A 19,330-nucleotide genomic window follows, 5' to 3' on the forward strand; every position below is an offset into this window, starting at 1 on the left:
TCTTGAAGATGTTCTGTTAAATTTCCCTGAACCTTTTGAAATGGTGTATGCTGATAAGTCCCAATTTACATGTGGGAAGTTGCAATCTGTTTCAATATTGTATTTATAAGTGTATGCATTTTTTACTTATAACAATGATATTGTACTTATCAGGGAGTTGTGCTAATGATATATTGTTATTTTACAGTTTGCTGTAGCTTAATAAACATGGACAAAATGTTGTTTGTTATTAAAATATTACCTTGAATTTAATGATCCAGACACTCTTACCATGACTAAGAAGTATAAAGACGATTTCATCTCCCACATTGATCTCAGTCAAACTGTAACCACCACAAACCAAAAACCTAAAACTTAAACCTGGACGCTGATGCTAACGCCAAAGCCGACGCTGGGGGTATAGCATAAGCTCATCTCGACTTCGTCAAGGTGAGCTAAAAAAAGTGAATCAAGGTCAAAGGAAAAGGTACAAAAAATGTTAGTTGAATACAATGTAGTTCTCATCAGTATGTATCAGCATATAAGGTGTGATAAAAATATCTTCTTTAATAGGGTCTTTGAAACCTACACTAATTTAAGACTAGAGGTACTGTGAGCACTGAGCTCACAAATGATACACCCCACCTGCCATATGTTTATTAAATTTTACTCAAGGGCATAAGAGGAGCTGCAGAAAAGAGATGGCTACCCTTCAATATTATAGAAAGAATGGCAGTGTCCATGTTTTGCTATTTGAAACTCGAAAATTTGTGTCTAATCAAAAAGTTAAATAGGAGGTGCACAATGGCACCATGCAACAAAGATTCTGTGAAAGTACATGTATCATTAAATTTTATTCAAGGGTATAAGAGGAGTAGCGAATAAGAGATGACTACCCCTCAATATTATGGAAAGAATGGCAGTGTCTATGTTTTGCTATTTGAAATCTGAAATATGTGTCCAATCAAAAAGTAAAATAGGAGGTGCACAAAAGCACTATGGAACAAAGATTCTGTGAAAGTATCATTAAATTTTATTTGGGTGGTATTGGAGAAGTTGTGGATAAAAGTTGTGTACCCCAAAGCCTATGGACAGACGGACAGACACCCCCGTCACTATATACCCACCACTTTTCAAGCAGAGGGGGGTATAAAAAGTGAGGACAAGGTCAAAGGAAAGGTCAGGGCTAAAAAATGTTGATCAGTTGAAAAGCTCTCATCAATATGTATCAGCAGATGAAGTTTGAAAAAACATCTTGAATAGTTTCTTTGAAACTGAACTAAACGCAAAGTGTGCCAGGAGGACAGCCAGAAGGATGGAAGGTCAGAAGGACCGACATGACAAACATTATATATGCCCCATCCACATTCATGGTGGGACATAAAAATGCAGCAGGGGTATCATTTTGTGAGCTCTCTCAGTGCAGACAAAAGAAAGACCTCAGAATGGAAAACTTTGAAGTCTCTTGTTTTATCCTACATTTATAACCCCAACCGGAAGCGTTTGTATCCCATTCAAAGTCATTATAAATCGGGATAATTTTTGAGGAAGAAATAAGTGGTTTACAATTAGGAGGCTCGACCAGAGACGTCCGAAACGATTAATTTGACAAGAAAAGTCTTACGAAGCAAACGATGTCATTTTTAAAGTAGGTTAATGATTGATATAACAAAATACGAGCTTGAAGTGGGGGTGCCTGAAATTGAGTTAGGTACCTTGTGGTAAAAATAAGTTGGGGGTGGCCCATATACGAAACAAGTGCCTGTGGTCCAGTGCAATGGAGTCGAAATTTTTTGGTTCGAGCCTCGCATGGACCATTAATAATTTTATTCTTTTTCAGTATAATTTTTTGTACCGATTTAAAATGGATAAAATCTGGTTCTTTTGCATCGAGAACGAAAGCATTTCTTCCAACCTACTGATACTTTAAATATACACATGTACTTGTAATTGCATTTAACTACGTTTACCCTTATTATGTTGTAGGTGTTTATTATTTATGTGAAGCATCACTATGTTATAGTTTGATTATTATTATAAGTGGATCTAAATACTTAAATTTCATGTGTTATTTCAAACTAAATGTAACATTCAGCCGATCAAATCGTGGACATTTAAACTATGAATGTTTCGTACACAGTTCCTGCAGATCTCACGCCAAATTCGCTCATCTCCTTTAATCACTGATATTGCACATGCAGAAAATTTAAAAGATTTTTTGAGGCAGGAATTGGATCAAATACAAAATTTGCAGAAATTACCTCCTTCATGGTAATTATCATGTCCCTCAACTCCGACCCTGTATATATACAGGCAACTTTTCTTTCACAGTATTAGGTTTGGAGATGCAATTTCTCAGAGACAATGGATAATTTAATAGTTTCTGCCTTGACTTTGAAATCTACTATGTGCCTTCACTTACGTTGTGTGAAAACTGAATATACATGTACAGCGCAGGGTTTTGTAAGCCAGCACCATTAATCAAGGTGAACCTCTTCCCAGGTATAAAAAATGATAAACATCATGTCCTATTCTAAACACATTTATATCATTTATTAGTGTCTTGGGGAGATAAACTTTTTGAAATTACAGCCAAAATTTAGAGGAAGTGTAGAGGAAAAATTAAAACAAAATTTGTAAAATTAGACACATGTGTGTCAAAATTTTGTTGTTTTACAATGTATTGCCACCATGAAAAAATATAGTTATTTTGAAAGTAATTATGAACATAAACTATAAAATATGAAAATCAATCCTTGACCTAATTGAATAGGACTTTACCAAGACTTGTTCACCTACAAGATCAGTTTTCACCTTCATTCTATAAACACCTCTCGATATATACTGACGTAAATACATTGGAAGGGTATGTCTTCCTGAACGCAACACACCAAGCTTAATTTTTCAATTGATTCAATTAGACCTTAAAGCTATTCCATATTTCATGTAAACTGCCAGATGTCAAAATGTGCACCACGCCGAAGTAGCAGTAGTTTGTAGACCTGAATGAGAAAAATTACATGGCAGATAAGTACAAATTATAAATTAAACATATCCACCACTAGGTGTACATGTAGCTTCTTGGGTGTCCATATATCAGGGTTCTCACTAGGATTTTGCTAACTTGAGTCCCAGGACTCAAGATTTCTGAGAAGGTTGCGTCCCAGCTAAATTTGATGCGTCCCAGAAAAATTATGTTGAGTCCCAACTAAAATATTGCAGTATCCTTCCATCCAAACATCAATAAAAATCTTTATCATTTTATCAGTTTGTTAATATTAACATATTCAAGTATATAAACTGGTAATGCATTCAAGCCATATTCTAAAATACACGCATAATCAATTGCCATAAAAATAACTTGGTGTTTATAAAGCTAAAATTAACTGTTGCATAATCACCTAGTACCCAAAAGTTGACTGTGTACAATCACAGGTGTCATGTGCAATGAGGCGTAACTAATCCTGTCGGTCGTCTGCACTGGGTGAAATTCACGAGATAATCAAGCCCCATTGTGTATACAAGCAGTAATTATGGTTTCTACACGTAGATAACACTCAAGATTCAAAAGTGTGCGTTTTTTTGTTTTTGTTTTTTTTTTAAAGTTTGGCATGCGACACTATTATGACTATGGACTAATAAAAATGAAATATCTTATGATCAATCCCTGTTTAAAAAAAAGAGAAATAAGTACAAGAAAAGTTGTTTCTTGGATAAACTTTACGACAGTTACATGAAGGTTTCGCTTAAATATTTCTTTGACAAATCCTAACATCTAAATTCCCCGTTTTCGAAATCACTCGAATTTTCTCGCTAACGAGGACGCGTCCGATCATGAGTCCGCGGACTCATCGTTTTTAAGAACCTTGCGTCCCAAGGAATATTGCTGCGTCTAGGACGCAGATTCTTGCGTTAATGAACCCTGTATATGCCTGCCTACTACATGTAAACCTTTCAATTTATGACAACTAACCCCCTGTTCCAGTCTTTGTAGCTCAGAACAAGAACCAATACTTTCTGTACATTTTTATTACAGTTTTTTTTTCACCATGGCAGTTTACACAGATTGTAAGACAGGAGGTTCGTATCCCTCAGGTCGTGCCACGGTCTCGCCGGAGTCTGTGATGACGGTTTTACTGCCGCCCTCTCCATGCAACTCCATCAATTTACCGATGTCAAATTTAGGTTTCTTCAGCACTTTAACTTTACGAATGAAAACATCGTGAAGGGGATAAATTCCTTGACAGGCTTTTTCAATGTCCTTACCAATGCTGTCTGGAATACTGCAAAAAAGAAAACAGATATTCAAAAACTAGGAATCTCATCTCAACAAAACTTCAAGTAAGGCAAAGTCTCACAAAAAGAATGGTCAGTAAGATCAATTAATTACAATTAGTTCATTATAAAAGCCCTTTAGTATAAAACGACTTGTGAAGTAAGACACGTAACTTACAATTACTCAAGCAATAATCATTTACCATGTGCCTTATAGAGAATTGATGAATTTGATAATTTGACCAATGCACAATTGCATCTAGAGAAAACAAAAATCAAACTTACAGTTTGTTGACAACTTCTTTCATGTCATTGGATGTCACTTCTTTTGTAATGATGTCAACCATCTTCTTTCTGATGGTCTTCACCTAAAATAGAAACAAAAATACTCAATCCTCATTTTAAACTTGTCATTTTTTTTTTAAATTTCCAAGTATGTACCCAAGTATTCAATTGAAATAGCAGAAAACATCTCCTTTCTGCTTTATGTGACACAGAAATAAAGAGCACCTGCAGAGTAAGATACTACTGTCAGGAAAAACAGGTCCTCAGAAATAACCTAAGAGCAATGATAAATCAACTAATATACGTTTCACAATTCTAGGTCTCACTTAATGATCCAGACAATGGTTAAAGAATTCAAAAATGAGGCTAAAGTGACACACTTCTGAGTTGTGACATAATTCCTCCTGATGGTACCAAAATTTCAAAAAGATGTCTACAAAACTACCTTTGGGTTGCGGATTTCACATTCCTCACACATCAGCTGATAAAAAGTTTGATAGTTTTACAACTCATTGTGAAAGATTTGACCCAGACATAAAGAAACTGACAGAGGGACAGACAGATGGAAGAGTGGAATGGGAAATGTAGCTTGTCAAAAGCAGAGATGTGGAAAAATACTAGTTATGCCAGATCACCTAAATTATGTAAAAACTAATAACCAAGCCTGAACCTCCTGTCCAAAGGACCAATAGATTAGTCTTTTCTTCCAGATTTACATCCAAATTTTGACTGCACAGTCTGCTTAAAACTTTTCCCAGAATGTTGAAATATTTTTCACTAGCTGCATCAATGAGCTACTCTCAGACAAAGCTGAAACTGTATGTTCATCAACAGAATTATGTCCAGTATATAATGTCATCACTGGTAGCTCCTAGGATAAACTTAATTACTACAATGTAATAATTTTGTTGACCACCAAAGAAATGTGGTAGGTATACTGTTTGTAAAAAGAAGATAAATAGAATCAAAATATTTCAGTGCCTATACTGGTTAATCACACCATTAACTCTGTTTATGTAAAAAGTCTATCAAGATGAAAATCTACAGGTAAGTCCAGTCAGAGTACAGATGTATGACAATTTTTTTAAAGAATGGGTACTTCTCAACTATTTTTCTCTTTTTATCTCCCACCTTATGTACTCGGCATTACTGACTAAGAAAATGTTGATATTTGTTTGAGCACAGGCTTCACCTTATAAAAAATCTTACAGTCTTTCTTTATGCATCCTACATGTGTTGTTCAAAAATATGTTTCAACATAAAACAATTGAGTTATTCATAACTGACCCAATTTCATACCTGTGTGTGTTGGGCATAGCAAGTCTTCTTCACTTGAAACTGCTTCTTCTTGGTGAAACCAATACAGAACATCCTTAGAAGGTAGCCATCTGTGGTCTTGACATCAACATGAGCCTGGATCAAGGTCTGCCACTTCTTTACCATGGAGCAGAGCTTGTCCCTGGTCAGGTCCATGCCATGAAAGTTGGTCAGGACATTACGACCTTGAACTTCCTCAGCCATAAGTTTGAACTTCCTGAATGATACTTCGTCATTCTGAAGATCTGCCAGGGAGATTTCAAATACACGCCCCTTTAGGCCATCAGAAGCAATCCCTGCATAGAAGATCAAAATATCACAAAACATTGCTTACTGCAAGTCATATTAAAATAATGAAAAATGTTTCACATATGCAGTGGGACATTAGCCACAATTTATATACTTATTTATAAATAACAACAAAACTAATGTATTCATTAGTAATTTACAGAGCTTTCAAAAAGATACGAAACATGCAGTACTTTTACAATAGGAGGTGCTTTCTGAAAGCGATTTTAATTAAATGTTTTATCGAATTTTTCTCTATTGAATATTATGCCAGGAAAAAATCATGATTTTAAAGTAACAGATTTTTAAAGGCCTGCATTTGTGTTTAACTGCAGCAAGTCTATAATAAAGTACTTGAACATGAGTTGTTTTATTCATTTTGAAACTAAAGTTGCCAAGCTGAAAGATAACTTATTGTTTGTGCCTTAATTCCAGAACACTACTTCAATAATGACAATAAACATTAAGTTTATTTATTTGAATGAAATTATTATGCAAAACCAATGTTAGATTAACTTATTTGAATGAAATTACTTAGTTAAATTCTCTATTGCGTTTCTTACTATTTTCAATTATGAACAGAAAAGATGTTCTGATTGAATGATTGTAAATTTTTACTGATTTTCAAACACTCTTATTGATAGGTGTATGCCTGAAAATACCTTCCGTTGTATTAATCCCAAGATTCCTCTGACTCTAACCCCTGCTTTAATATTGGGACATGTGAAGGGGAGATGCACAAGCAGAGATTAAAGTCAGAGGAATCTCTGACTCCGGGGCCATAAACTAAGACGAGCTCACTTTTGATCTCAGTTTCACTTTTACCAAATGAATTAATAGTGGAAAAGTGAAACTGAGATCAAAAGTGAGCTCGTCTAAGTTTTATGACCCCGGGACCTGATTACCGTTGTATGTTACTTTATTTACTTTTTCTTTCAGAATGTCACACAATACACATTTTTGAGATGTTTCAAAATAGAGGACAAGAAAAATCTATTTCTATTTTCTAAGAAAAGTTATTTTAATAATACAGCTGGATGATACTTCTGAAAACTCACTTGTTCCTTGTGTCCTAGTAACCAAGGTTTTCCCGATTTGGCGGACAACAAACATGCTTGGTGCTTTGACATCGTACCAGTCTTTTTTAGTGAAAGGGTCAACACTACAATCAAAGAGAATTTTACATATTAACCGTCAAGCGAAACTGACATGTATATACATCATACTCATGTTCATGCAACAACCGAACTTTTGAATTCAACTGCAGAAAAGAATCATGCGAATTCAATAATTTTATACATCTACAAGTTCTTCTCTTAGGTCTCTGATGTCTTTCAGTGACTGAAAATTTGCCTGACTTTATTTACAGTAGAATGCAAGACTACAACTACACATGACATCAATGTCACTTGCTTTTCAATCCCTAAATATCGTGATCATTAAGTGCCATCACTGTAAGTCATGAGCTCGACATGGAGGAAAAAGATAACTTTTAATTTTCTTGAACTTTTCATATACGTACATCTTCTTTTTGGAGCTTTTCTTGCCCCCTTTAGTAAGCCTCTTATTTTTTCCTACTGCCATTTTCACGTTCGAGGCGGAAGAGGAAGTTCAAGAGTTGTCTTTGTTTTGATATGGAACTCTGGGTAGATTCATCGACTGGGCGCTTTAATCCTATGAGAACTCACAGTACAGACTCAAGAGGTTTGCAAACATTGATTAATGTTGGGATCATGAACGGAGTGCACCAAAACCAGAATAGAATTGAGCTGGTTCGGGCGAGATTACCGCCATACGAACCACCTCCACCATGGATTCCACCACAAGAGGTTAACAAAATATTTGTTTAAGTTTTTCCCCCCTCAAATCCGAGGAATTATTGCTGCAGTGTAATCCGAGATTTCTCTGGCTCTCAGACAGGTCCGGCACAATCTCTTGATTTAGCTATATAGCTTGATTTTCCTATATAGCTTTATTAAGCTATTCAGAATAGCTTAATTTAGCTATTTTATCACACTTTTTTCTTAAATGTATTATTTTCTCAGCATGCACAAAAAGTCGCACCTTGGTGCAGTGATAATATTCAACCTTGAACTCTTCTGGAAACAATGCATGTAAAAATCACTCATCAAATTGCGTCTCCTTAACAGGTCCAGCACAATCTCTTGATTTAGCTATATAGCTTGAAAAAGCTATATAGCTTTATTAAGCTATTTAAAATAGCTTGATCAAGCTATTTATGTGCAGTTTTTCAGAAAAATGTTTTTTGTAAGAAAGAGACAGAAAGTCGCAAGTATGTGATTATTCCTATATGTACTATGGGCTATCAAAACAACAACTGAAGTCAAAGATAGTTCTAACATTGCAGCATTTGAATACTTTTAAGCAAAAGATGAATTTCCATTGTTTGAGTAACTGTACACTACCTTGTGTGCGTTGAGGCGTGGATAAGTATGATTGCTTCTCATTGTACAGAATTATTACCAATCAATTATCTTGTTGAACATAATTGGCCTCTTTTATAATTTCAGTGAAGAAGTAACTGTATCAATTGCTTTATATAGCCCCAAAACTTTTAGAACTTTGAGTACAAAGTCTCTTAAGGAGACACAATTTGATAAGTGATTTTTACATGCATTATTTTCAGAAGAGTTCAAGGTTGAATATTATCACTGCACCAAGGTGCGACTTTTTGTGCATGCTGAGAAAATAACACATTTAAGAAAAAAGTGTGGTAAAATAGCTAAATCAAGCTATTCTGAATAGCTTAATAAAGCTATATAGCTAAATCAAGCTATATAGCTAAATCAAGAGATTGTGCCGGACCTGCTTAATAGACTTTGTATTCAAAGTTCTAAAAGTTTTGGGGCTATATAAAGCAATTGATACAGTTACTTCTTCATTGAAATTATAAAAGAGGCCAATTATGGTCAACAAGATAATGGATTGGTAATAATTCAGTACAATGAGAAGCAATCATACTTATCCATGCCTCAACGCACACAAGGTGGTGTACAGTTACTCAAACAATGGAAATTCATCTTTTGCTTAAAAGAATTCAAATGCTGCAATGTTAGAACTATCTTTGATTTCAGTTGTTGTTTTGATAGCCCAAAGTACATATATGAATAGTCTAATACGTGTGACTTTTTGTCTTTTTCTTACAAAATTTTTTTTTCTGAAAAACTGCACATAAATAGCTTTATCAAGCTATTTTGAATAGCTTGATAAAGCTATATAGCTTTTTCAAGCTATATAGCTAAATCAAGAGATTGTGCTGGACCTGTCAGATCCAACACAGTAATACATATATGGCAAGAAATTGGTACTGTGTTTTGAGGTCATACTTTTGTACCCTATGGTACATCCCCTATTTATCCTTTAGCAATAAGGTTACAAAAATTTATTTAAACTGGGGGAGGGGGGATTCAATCTAACTGGAGTCCAGGTAGTTAGAAAAACCTAACTCATTAACTGTGAGACAAGCCCTCACCACAGTTAGAACACCTCCCATGTACATGTAGTTGCAGTGTTATAAAGGGAGTGGATCAGCTCCAGTACAATTTTGGAGAATTCAGAAGGTGTTGCACTGAAAATAACCACCAAATTATTCATAACAAACCTTTCTGAGCTCAGTCCCCTTTTGTATGTCTTCTACCCCCCCCCCCCCCCCCCCTCAAAAAAAAAAAAAGATCCATGTAGAAGAAAAGTCAACATATTTTCTTGTTTTGTAATTTACATTAAATCAGGGATGGGCATGATTACGAAAGAAAAATGTAATCGATTATTAATTGATTACAGTCATTTTTGTCCTGTAATCGATTACTTTGGAAAATGTAATTGATTAATAATCGATTAATAATCAATTACTTCCAAGTATTTATCCCTTCAAATGTCAAAGCAATATTTAAATGGTAAATGTTGATGTTATCCACTGAACTTTGAATGTGTTCCTGCAGTTTCAGTGCAGATTCTTTTAAGGTTTTATTCTGGCATACATTCTCACTAAATGCCAAAATGAGGGATTCTCTACCATGGAAAGTGGAGACATGATTCCTACAATAAAATATGCCAAGGAATTAATTATTTCATTTCAACCTTGGATCTGAACCTCCATATTTATTGACTTTTGTTGCAAAAATTATTTAATATTTTATTGTAAATTACTTCATTAGAAGTATTTGGGCCGCCCGTATGTTGACAGTACACATTAAACATTCTTTTTTCAAAAAAAAAAATAAGTAAATTAGAACTCTTAGTAATAAACGTGTAAATTAAATGTGTCTTTAAGTAATTAAACTAATAGCACAATTTCTTTCTGTATTGAAATAAGTGTTTTGAGAGCTATTAATTGTTTTAATAATATTGTTTGTCTTCAATGGAATGAAAGTTAAACACTAGGTAGTTAACAGTTTACACCTCATTATCTGCAAATCAGGGATTTTTCAGTTAATTAATTAGCCATATTAATTAAGCAAACACAGTGACAGTACACTCCCTCTCTTACAGACACTTATAACCTCTCACTGATATAAAAGCAACCTTACAATTTTGAATGAAAACCTGAAAATGATTTTGCAAATTTTAAAGTTACTAAAACACAAGTTTGAAGTTGTTTAAACATTTTCAGATATGATTAAGTATTTCCATCTTCTTTTTTCGAGTACAATGTAGTTTATTTACCAAATTATTTATATTTACAATGTAATACAGCACTTTCTATTACAAGACAAAGTTTTTCAACATCTGAAATATGAAAGGACATGCAGCAAGAGGACAGTGGGTCAAATGTAAAATACACATGAAAAATCTGTATATTTTATTAATAAATGGTTGAAATACACTTCTGAATTATTTAATACTAGACCAGTAGGTATATAATGCAAATTTTATTGAGAACATTATTAAACGTATGATAATAAAAGTTAGGAAATCCAAAGATTACACTAGGTGGTTTATTTGATATTTATGTGTGACTGACTGGAAATAATTCTCCAAAATAACATCCATTTATGTATGAAATAATCGAAAGTAATCGAAAAAGTAATTATAATTACATTGAAAATTTTAGCAGTAATATATTAAATTATGATTACAAGTAAATCGAAAATCTCTTCGATTACAGATAACTGTTGATTACTTGAAAAAAAGTAATCATTACAATTGATTACGATATTATTCGATTACGATTACCCCATCCCTGCATTAAATGTTGACATTTTGACATTTGAAAATTTCTTATGTTTTCATTTTTTTGTGTACATACCTGTAGATTAGAATTATTTGCCCCAGTTTATGGTGCTACATCTGCCAATTAACACAGGGAATGAATCTTTAATCGAGTTCATTGGACATTTAAAACTACAGGATATCTAGAGTCCTGTTGATGACCAGACCTTTGGCTTCGCTTAAACATATTTTCAAATTTAGTTTTGTGTAATCCTTTTTACCATAAGATGCCAAAATGCAGCTTTCTGTACAGAAGAGGTACATCAACAATACAAGTAGAAATAATTTCTTAAATATTGATCAGCAGACATACATAAACAATACAAGTATATATGTAGAAATAATTACTTAGTTTCCATGTGTCTGGAGTAATTTTGTTTCGTCCGATAATATTTTTACAGTTTATTTTACAAAGTACCGATATTGACATACTTTAGGCAGTTTCTACTCTTTCTACATACACCTGTGAATATTTTGATGAAAAGAGATGAAATAATTACCTTATTAACGAGCAAATATACGAGTAGTTAATAAAAAAACAAATATCACATGCACCAAAAACTAATCAAATCTTATTCAATTCTGACAAGGATATCAAAATGTGCCTTCAGACTCGAGTGACATGGACTAACACACTGATTTTTATTAACAGAGAGTTCATCATCCCGACTACAACAATGACATCAGAGAGTTCCTTCCAAGGGAGTTAATTCTACAGAGGATGAGAGCATCAGAACAAGTAAACAATGCAATATTTTTCTGAATCATAACATAAAGAAACAACAAAAAACATTATTATTCCAATTATTCAAGCATCTTATAGTGAAAGAAGTTCATTGCTTATAAATCTGATTGCCAAAATTGTAAAAGAAAAAAACAAAGTTGTTTACTCTATCTATACCATATACACTGTATATATTCAATACGCATATACATAAAAAAATATATATAATGTTGCATGCATTTTTAATTTCACAGCTAGGATTCAACATTCGAGGTGGCCAGGAACATCACTGTGGAATTTTTGTTTCGAAGGTCAGACTCGTTTCAAAATTAAATATATTATTTCTTACACAATGATAATGTTTTGTATATAGGGTCAGTATAATGCTTATTATTGCTGTAATAGTCTACAAAGGTAGCTGTTAATTCACTGTTCACAGTTTTTACCTATATTAAAATTTCAGGTGATGCCGAACAGTGAGGCAGACAAACTTGGACTAAGGGAAGGGCACCAGGTAAGAGAAAAAGCACAGACACATTTAAGACTCGAGGGCCATTCAAAATTACTTGGACTCTGCTATTATTTACTCTGACAGACTTCAAATAGTAATGAAATTTCACAGAAACATATTTCCTGAAGATTCCAGTATATTTTTGGTAAATTGTTTTAATTTTAATTAATATCTTCTAAAATAATTGCTGTTTTGATTTTACTGATGGTGATGCTTGGAGCATGACAAAAATCTCAATAAACAAATTTTATTTATTTATTTTCTATAAATTACGATATTATTTGATAATTTTCTTTAAAGTTTCTTTTTCTCGTTCTATTATTAAGAATTTTGATTTATGATGTAATATTTAAAGTATTGTGATTTCTTGCCTATGGGATCCCTATGAAAACAACTGCAAATATAATGTCTTGTGATTTGATGGAGCAGTGCACTTTTATCAAATTATGTGTTGCTCAAGAAAAGGCCGACATATACCCAAAATATGCTTAATGTAGTAAACCAGCAGTATTCCTGACACTTGTCTACAAATAGCAAAAGAGAATTTAAGATGGTAAGACCCCAGTAAAAGGCAATCCAGCAGGGGACAGAAGAACATATTCCTGACACTTGTCTACAAATAGCAAAAGAGAATTTAAGATGGTAAGACCCCAGTAAAAGGCAATCCAGCAGGGGACAGAAGAACATATTCCTGACACTTGTCTTCAAATAACAAAAGAAAATTTAAGATGGTAAAACCCCAGTAAAAGGCAATCCAGCAGGGGACAGAAGAACATATTCCTGACACTTGTCTTCAAATAGTGAAAGAGAATTTAAGATGGTAAGACCTCAGTAAAAGGCAATCCAGCAGGGGACAGAAGAACATATTCCTGACACTTGTCTTCAAATAGTGAAAGAGAATTTAAGATGGTAAGACCTCAGTAAAAGGCAATCCAGCAGGGGATGGAAGATCATCAACTAAAACATGATAGTGACTGTTAAGAGCATGATTGAGAGTGAGCAACATCATATAATATTTCAGAAATATCGTCAGTTTTGGGTTTTAAAACAAATTAGAATATACTCTACTAGTTACCATGTGTCTGGAGTATACTAGTTTTATAATATTCAAGTTGGACCAAAATGGTATATGGATATTTATGCTGAGTGGATAAGTTAGCCGAAACTACAAAGTATGAAACATTAAGGGAAAATATTGAGAAAATGAAAGCTCACATTTTTTTATAACACCTACAAAGTTGAAGATTTTACTGCAGTGTGACGTTATGATATGTCCTGTCAAATCATCCAAGATTGATATCAATTTACAACATTTTGACATGAAATTCAGGTGACCATAAAAGTAAAGATTCTTTTATATTGCTAGTATGTGTGACTTTTTGCTTAAAGGCAGAGATTTTAAGCACCGCCTTCAAAAATACCTGGTCTGTGTACCCCCGTCAATCAAGTGCATTAAGGTACATCACTGAGTGCTAGAACTTGATTGACATTTACTTACTAGTCCCTGTGTATACCCTGTACACCTTGTTTGGCACTCATGGTGACCTTCAAATTAACTTTTGATCCTTTGATATTAACCACACATGGTATAAACAATAGAGAAGCTGTATTACTGTGGAATTTTTAGCTTGATAATATATATACACATACATTTAGTATTTGAAATAATTATGCTATTTTTTATGATAATATATATCAAAATTTGGTATAATTTTTCGTCAAGCTCAACAAATACTTTGATTAATAATTTTTTTTAATGGGTGTGCTTTGACACACATTCAATTATAAATTAATAAGAATTATTGAGATTAAACTTTATTTACAACTTTTTATTTCTAATTTAAAATCATCTCAAAATCCCAACACAGGTAAAGTTTGACTTTTTTGGGTACTCTACTGTGTATTAAATCACTTTCTGTGTATAGGGATTGGGAGACAAACGACCACAGGCAGACTGCTAGCCCTCAAGGCATTCACACCTGTACAAAATAAGCCCCTCCCTCACCTGGAATTTACCACCCGGTAAAAAATCTCTGTCTTTAATTATGTTGTCAAATCTTTTTTTCTGTGCAAGGAGTCTGTGTAATTTTTGAAAGGCTCTCATACATATAGATATAATTGTTATAAGTCTCATTTTCTAGTGTACAAAAATATCCATTTATGAAATATAAACATACTGATTTTTTCTTTGCAGATTTTAACAGTTAACAAAAAAGACTTCACAAACATAGACCATGCAGAGGTAAGAAAAGACATATTTAAGGGCATTAGATCCCCCTATGACTTTGAACTTTGAACATGTTTCTCATATTTATTGAAATAAGGAAGGAGGTACCAGGGTTGTCCTTAAGAATTGAATTAGCAGAGGACATTAAAAAAGTAGAAGGGGGTATGGGGTTCCTCACCTAGCTCGGGGTTGAGTGAGGATACCAGAATAACCAGGGGTTACATCATTATAGGTGGAGAAATTCCCTGACCCCCCTGGTCTTAGGGATAACCCTGAAGTACTTATGTTTATATATTATGAAATTTCCTTCTTTAGATGTTACTAAAAATCCATAATAAACTGTAGACAAGGCAAGGGAATCACTCAATCTCTAATTTTTCCAGAAAAAGCAACTAAACCTCTCTGATATTATAATTATTATGTGGTAATGATAACATTTATGTAAATGGAATTCAAATGTATTTTTAAATCAAACTAGATTACCTTAAAGATTTATCTTTTTAGTAAATGTAAAAAATACATGTAAAATCTATGATCAGTTTTATTTTGATAGGTAACTCATCTGAGATTCCTAGTGAGCTTTTCTGATCTTTATAGTTTATCTATCTTGCTTTGTAAGAAAAGTGAGAGTCTGTCATCCCTCTGTTAATTATTTTTGATATTTAAACCATTATCTCAAACATCATTGGCGAAAGTATTCAGGTTTGTGAGACTTCTCTAACAAAGGGAAATATTCAAATGAAAATCTCTGAAAATCAGGGGATAATGTAGAAAAATCCTTAACCACAACAAGGCCATAATTTGTCAATATTGTGATGTGCAAACATAATACAGGAATTTTTTGAATAAGATCAGATTTTAATTCTTTTTCATTTGAATTCCGATTGATTAATCCTTATATACTTTTTCACTCACTCTACAGTGTTATTTTTAGGCCGTCCGAGTCCTGAAGATGAACACTAGGATACAAATGTCAGTCAGATTCTTCCCGTATGGTTTGTGTTTTAAACAATGAAATGCTTTCTTTGGTTGTTAGTACGGGAATTAATGTTGCAGCTGTTGCAGAAAAAATACCTAACCAGCTCACGCTGGTTATGTAATTTTTTTATGCAATAGCTGCGCCGTTAATATTCGTACTAACAAAGAAAGAAAGACATTTTATTGTTTATATTTATATCTGTACAAATGGTAATCAAAAGTAGGATTCAGCAGATTAAAAATTGTATTATTTATATGTACATCATCATATGTTTCATTGATGGAACAGCCACTGCTTAAGAAATCATTACAGGTGATATGTTTATTGTTGTTTACTGACTGATGAACCGCAATGGTTTTCTTAACAAGCAAAGGAGAAAATATTCAGTGGATGTAAATACATGTATATATTTATTAGCATGTGTCATATCTAGTGTTATCCTTCAGAATTATACACTCGATCTGATTGTAGAGCATGCCACATGCAGGGTGACAACTGTGTTGTCTCTCTTCAGCTGACAATAAAATAGCCCAAGGGAACATGCAGGGTGACAACTGTGTTGTCTCACTTTAGATGAAAATAAAGTGTCGTAAGCTAAATAACTCATATAATTTATAGAAATGTTGGATTGATGAACAGTAAATTCTAACGATGACGTTAATTGACATATTTTGAAAGCATGGAATCATAGCAGTGGGTAGGAGAACACAAGAGGTTGGGCAGATATTTTCTACTCAGTTTAATTAAATTTAGATTCTTCAGGATAATAAAACTACTATGGACTGTTTAGAAGGGAGACATCACAAATTATCAAGTCTGAGTAGAATTGTCACTCTTAGGCGCAGGTGCCCTCAGGTGACAACCCTATTCAGACCTGATAATATGGGATGTCTCCCTTCTAAGTCCATAAATTAATTGTATAATAATATGATGACTGTCAGATATATATCATATTGTATTAGCCTGTGTCATATCTAGTAATAATATGTAGTTGACAATTTCAACCAACTTTGGCATATAGCATATATGGGTGAAGGAGAGTAAAAATTGTGAAGTTTATGTCCCCTGCCCCCCTGGAGCCTGAGGGGTGGGGCTAAAATCATCAAAATTAATGCAGTCTTCAAAATTCTTCTTTACTCCTGGACATCAAGCAGTCATACTGTTGGCATGATTGTAATAAGCATTGAGCCCTTTACCAAAATTGTGAAATTCATGGTCCCAGGGGAAGGGGTTCTGGTGCTCGGGCAAGGTCTGTTGAATATATAGTGAAAATGCATTATTTCTTTCAAAAATCTTCTCCTCTGCTCTGGATACTAACCAAACAAAATAAATGCATAGTTATGATGAGCAAGAGTGCCTTTTCCAAAATTGTGAATTTATATGTGAATGTCAATGTTTTTCATTGAAGGCTATGACAGAACATATGACAAGTGTAAGTTTCTGGCATCCAATCAGCAAACAGAAAGGTAGCAGACTATGTCATGTGACAAAATCATCCAATCAACAAAGTTAGCAGACTGTGTCATATGACAAAATCATCCAATCAACAAAGTTAGCAAACTGTGTCATGTGACAAAATCATCCAATCAACAAAGTTAGCAGACTGTGTCATGTGACAAAATCATCCAATCAACAAAGTTAGCAGACTGAGTCATGTGACAGATCATCCAATCCAATCAATAAAGCAGATAATGTATCCAATCAACAGAGTTCCCAGGCTGTGTCATGTGAAAAAATGTATCTGGTAAATTAAATGCCACACTTTCCCAAATGAAATTATCAAATATCAAGAACAATTTTTACTGATATGAATATTTATTGGCATGTGTTCTTTTGACACAAGCTCGCTCAACATTTTTATTCATTACTATATCATGCATTTAAAGAGCATATCATTTGAATCAGGTATTTGATTATACACATGTTAATGATTAATGAAATATGTCTACAAATAAATTTGTTTATTTTTTTATAGCACATTTTAAATGGTTGTGTAGTTTTTATTACATACTTTATTATATTAATGTATTTTATACATTTGAATAAAAATAATTTAAATTTTATTTTACCATGTCTTTTACCAACAAAGAGATAAATTGTAAATGTCTCTTGACTGTCATCATTAACCTCACAAAAATGAACAGATTTTTGCAGGCTTAGAGCCAAGTAACAATTAAATAAACTTGGATACAAGTCTTGAGTACTATGAAGAATGATGATAGGGTTTGTCCATCCATATGCATTCTAATTAAAATTAATCATTTTGTTTTTCACTGTTTACTACCATTCTTACCTTGGATGCTGTGTCTGGCCTATAATTTTAGGTTTCCGAACCTTGTCCATTCTTAAGTAATTACATATATATCCTGCAAGGACCAAATTTTTAGGGATGATCACTGCATCCAGAGATACTCACTACCAAGTTCTTTGAATTCTGTTTATGACCTAGATATTTCTTGATAACTAATCAGACTATAGTTTTTAAAGAAGGTTCAATCCCATCTAACTATAAGCCCTTGCCAGATCGTAGATGATATAATTCAGTTGAATTTATGTTAATTGGTTAAGATTTACAACCTTTGATCCTTTGAACATTACAATAAATCATTGAAATTTTGAGTAAAACTTTTCTTTTTAAAGTAATTGTTTTCACAATAAATTGGCTACAATAGAAGATGATAACATTCACATGTCTATCTACTTTATTGTCATCTTTGGAGCTTTTCACATTTTTAAAAGGCCCTATCATAATTATCTCGTTATAATGAGTTAATTTCTCTTTATAGGGAATTCATACTCTTGTAATAACGAGATACTTGTAAAGTTGTAACGAATTAATTTTCTCTTTGTAAGGATACATTATAATAACGACTTCGATATAACGGGATAATTATTATCATTCCAATAACAGCGTGTCACTTTGGTTTCAAATGTTGATCACCATATTTATTATCGATTGGGTGTTTGATTTCAATGAAATGAGTACTACTTTGCATATGAAACAGAGAACCCAGCAATACACTGATATTAAATACTGACCAATCGCATTGAATGATTGTTTACGGGTATGGCATTTGTAATAATCAACAGCACGTGATCAGTCAAAGCCCATTGCTGGCTTCTCTGTTCATAATGCAAAGTAGAATTTTTTTTTCATTGAAATCACACATCGAATCAATGAGAAATATGGTAAGGCCATTCCAAGTTTTTTCACTGTATAGCGTCCACCCATCTTTCAAAAATCTACCTACATATTCGCTAAACACACACAAGCCAAAAAATAAAACACAGACTTTATAGTCTTTAAAATGACGTCATTCAAAGCATTTGATTTCATTAATCTATTTTTCATGTAGAAAGATCTGTTCTTTAGCAAAATCAATGTGTAACTACTAAATGCTTAATGTTTACCTAATATGATATATTGTAGGCAAATACTTTGAGATATTGACAGAATTAAAAGACTGTGACTAGAATATTAAATATTAAGACTCCTGATTTCGTTTGTTTTTACTG

General features: G+C 33.2%; 2 protein-coding genes across 2 annotated transcripts; one reads left to right on the plus strand and one right to left on the minus strand.

Moving 5' to 3' along the window:
• Window positions 1-3,990: 3,990 nt before the first annotated feature.
• Window positions 3,991-7,819, minus strand: LOC133179173 (small ribosomal subunit protein eS1-like). The gene is made up of 5 exons (XM_061313957.1): window positions 7,667-7,819; window positions 7,203-7,306; window positions 5,839-6,152; window positions 4,540-4,622; window positions 3,991-4,262 (listed from the first exon to the last, which is right to left on the minus strand). Exons 1-5 carry the CDS (start codon window positions 7,726-7,728, stop codon window positions 4,037-4,039), a joined length of 789 nt encoding a protein of 262 aa, XP_061169941.1. The 5' UTR covers window positions 7,729-7,819; the 3' UTR covers window positions 3,991-4,036.
• On the plus strand, window positions 7,779-17,770 carry LOC133178931 (PDZ domain-containing protein 11-like). The gene is made up of 7 exons (XM_061313584.1): window positions 7,779-7,973; window positions 12,026-12,112; window positions 12,352-12,408; window positions 12,561-12,611; window positions 14,803-14,850; window positions 15,770-15,830; window positions 17,223-17,770. The coding sequence occupies exons 1-7, from the start codon at window positions 7,779-7,781 to the stop codon at window positions 17,282-17,284; spliced, it is 561 nt and encodes a 186-aa protein (XP_061169568.1). The 3' UTR covers window positions 17,285-17,770.
• Window positions 17,771-19,330: the final 1,560 nt, after the last annotated feature.

Source organism: Saccostrea echinata, unplaced genomic scaffold (assembly GCF_033153115.1).
Source record: "Saccostrea echinata isolate AGI-Se365-2 ecotype Australia unplaced genomic scaffold, CSIRO_AGI_Sech_v1 ptg000004l, whole genome shotgun sequence".
NCBI lineage: Eukaryota > Metazoa > Mollusca > Bivalvia > Ostreida > Ostreidae > Saccostrea > Saccostrea echinata.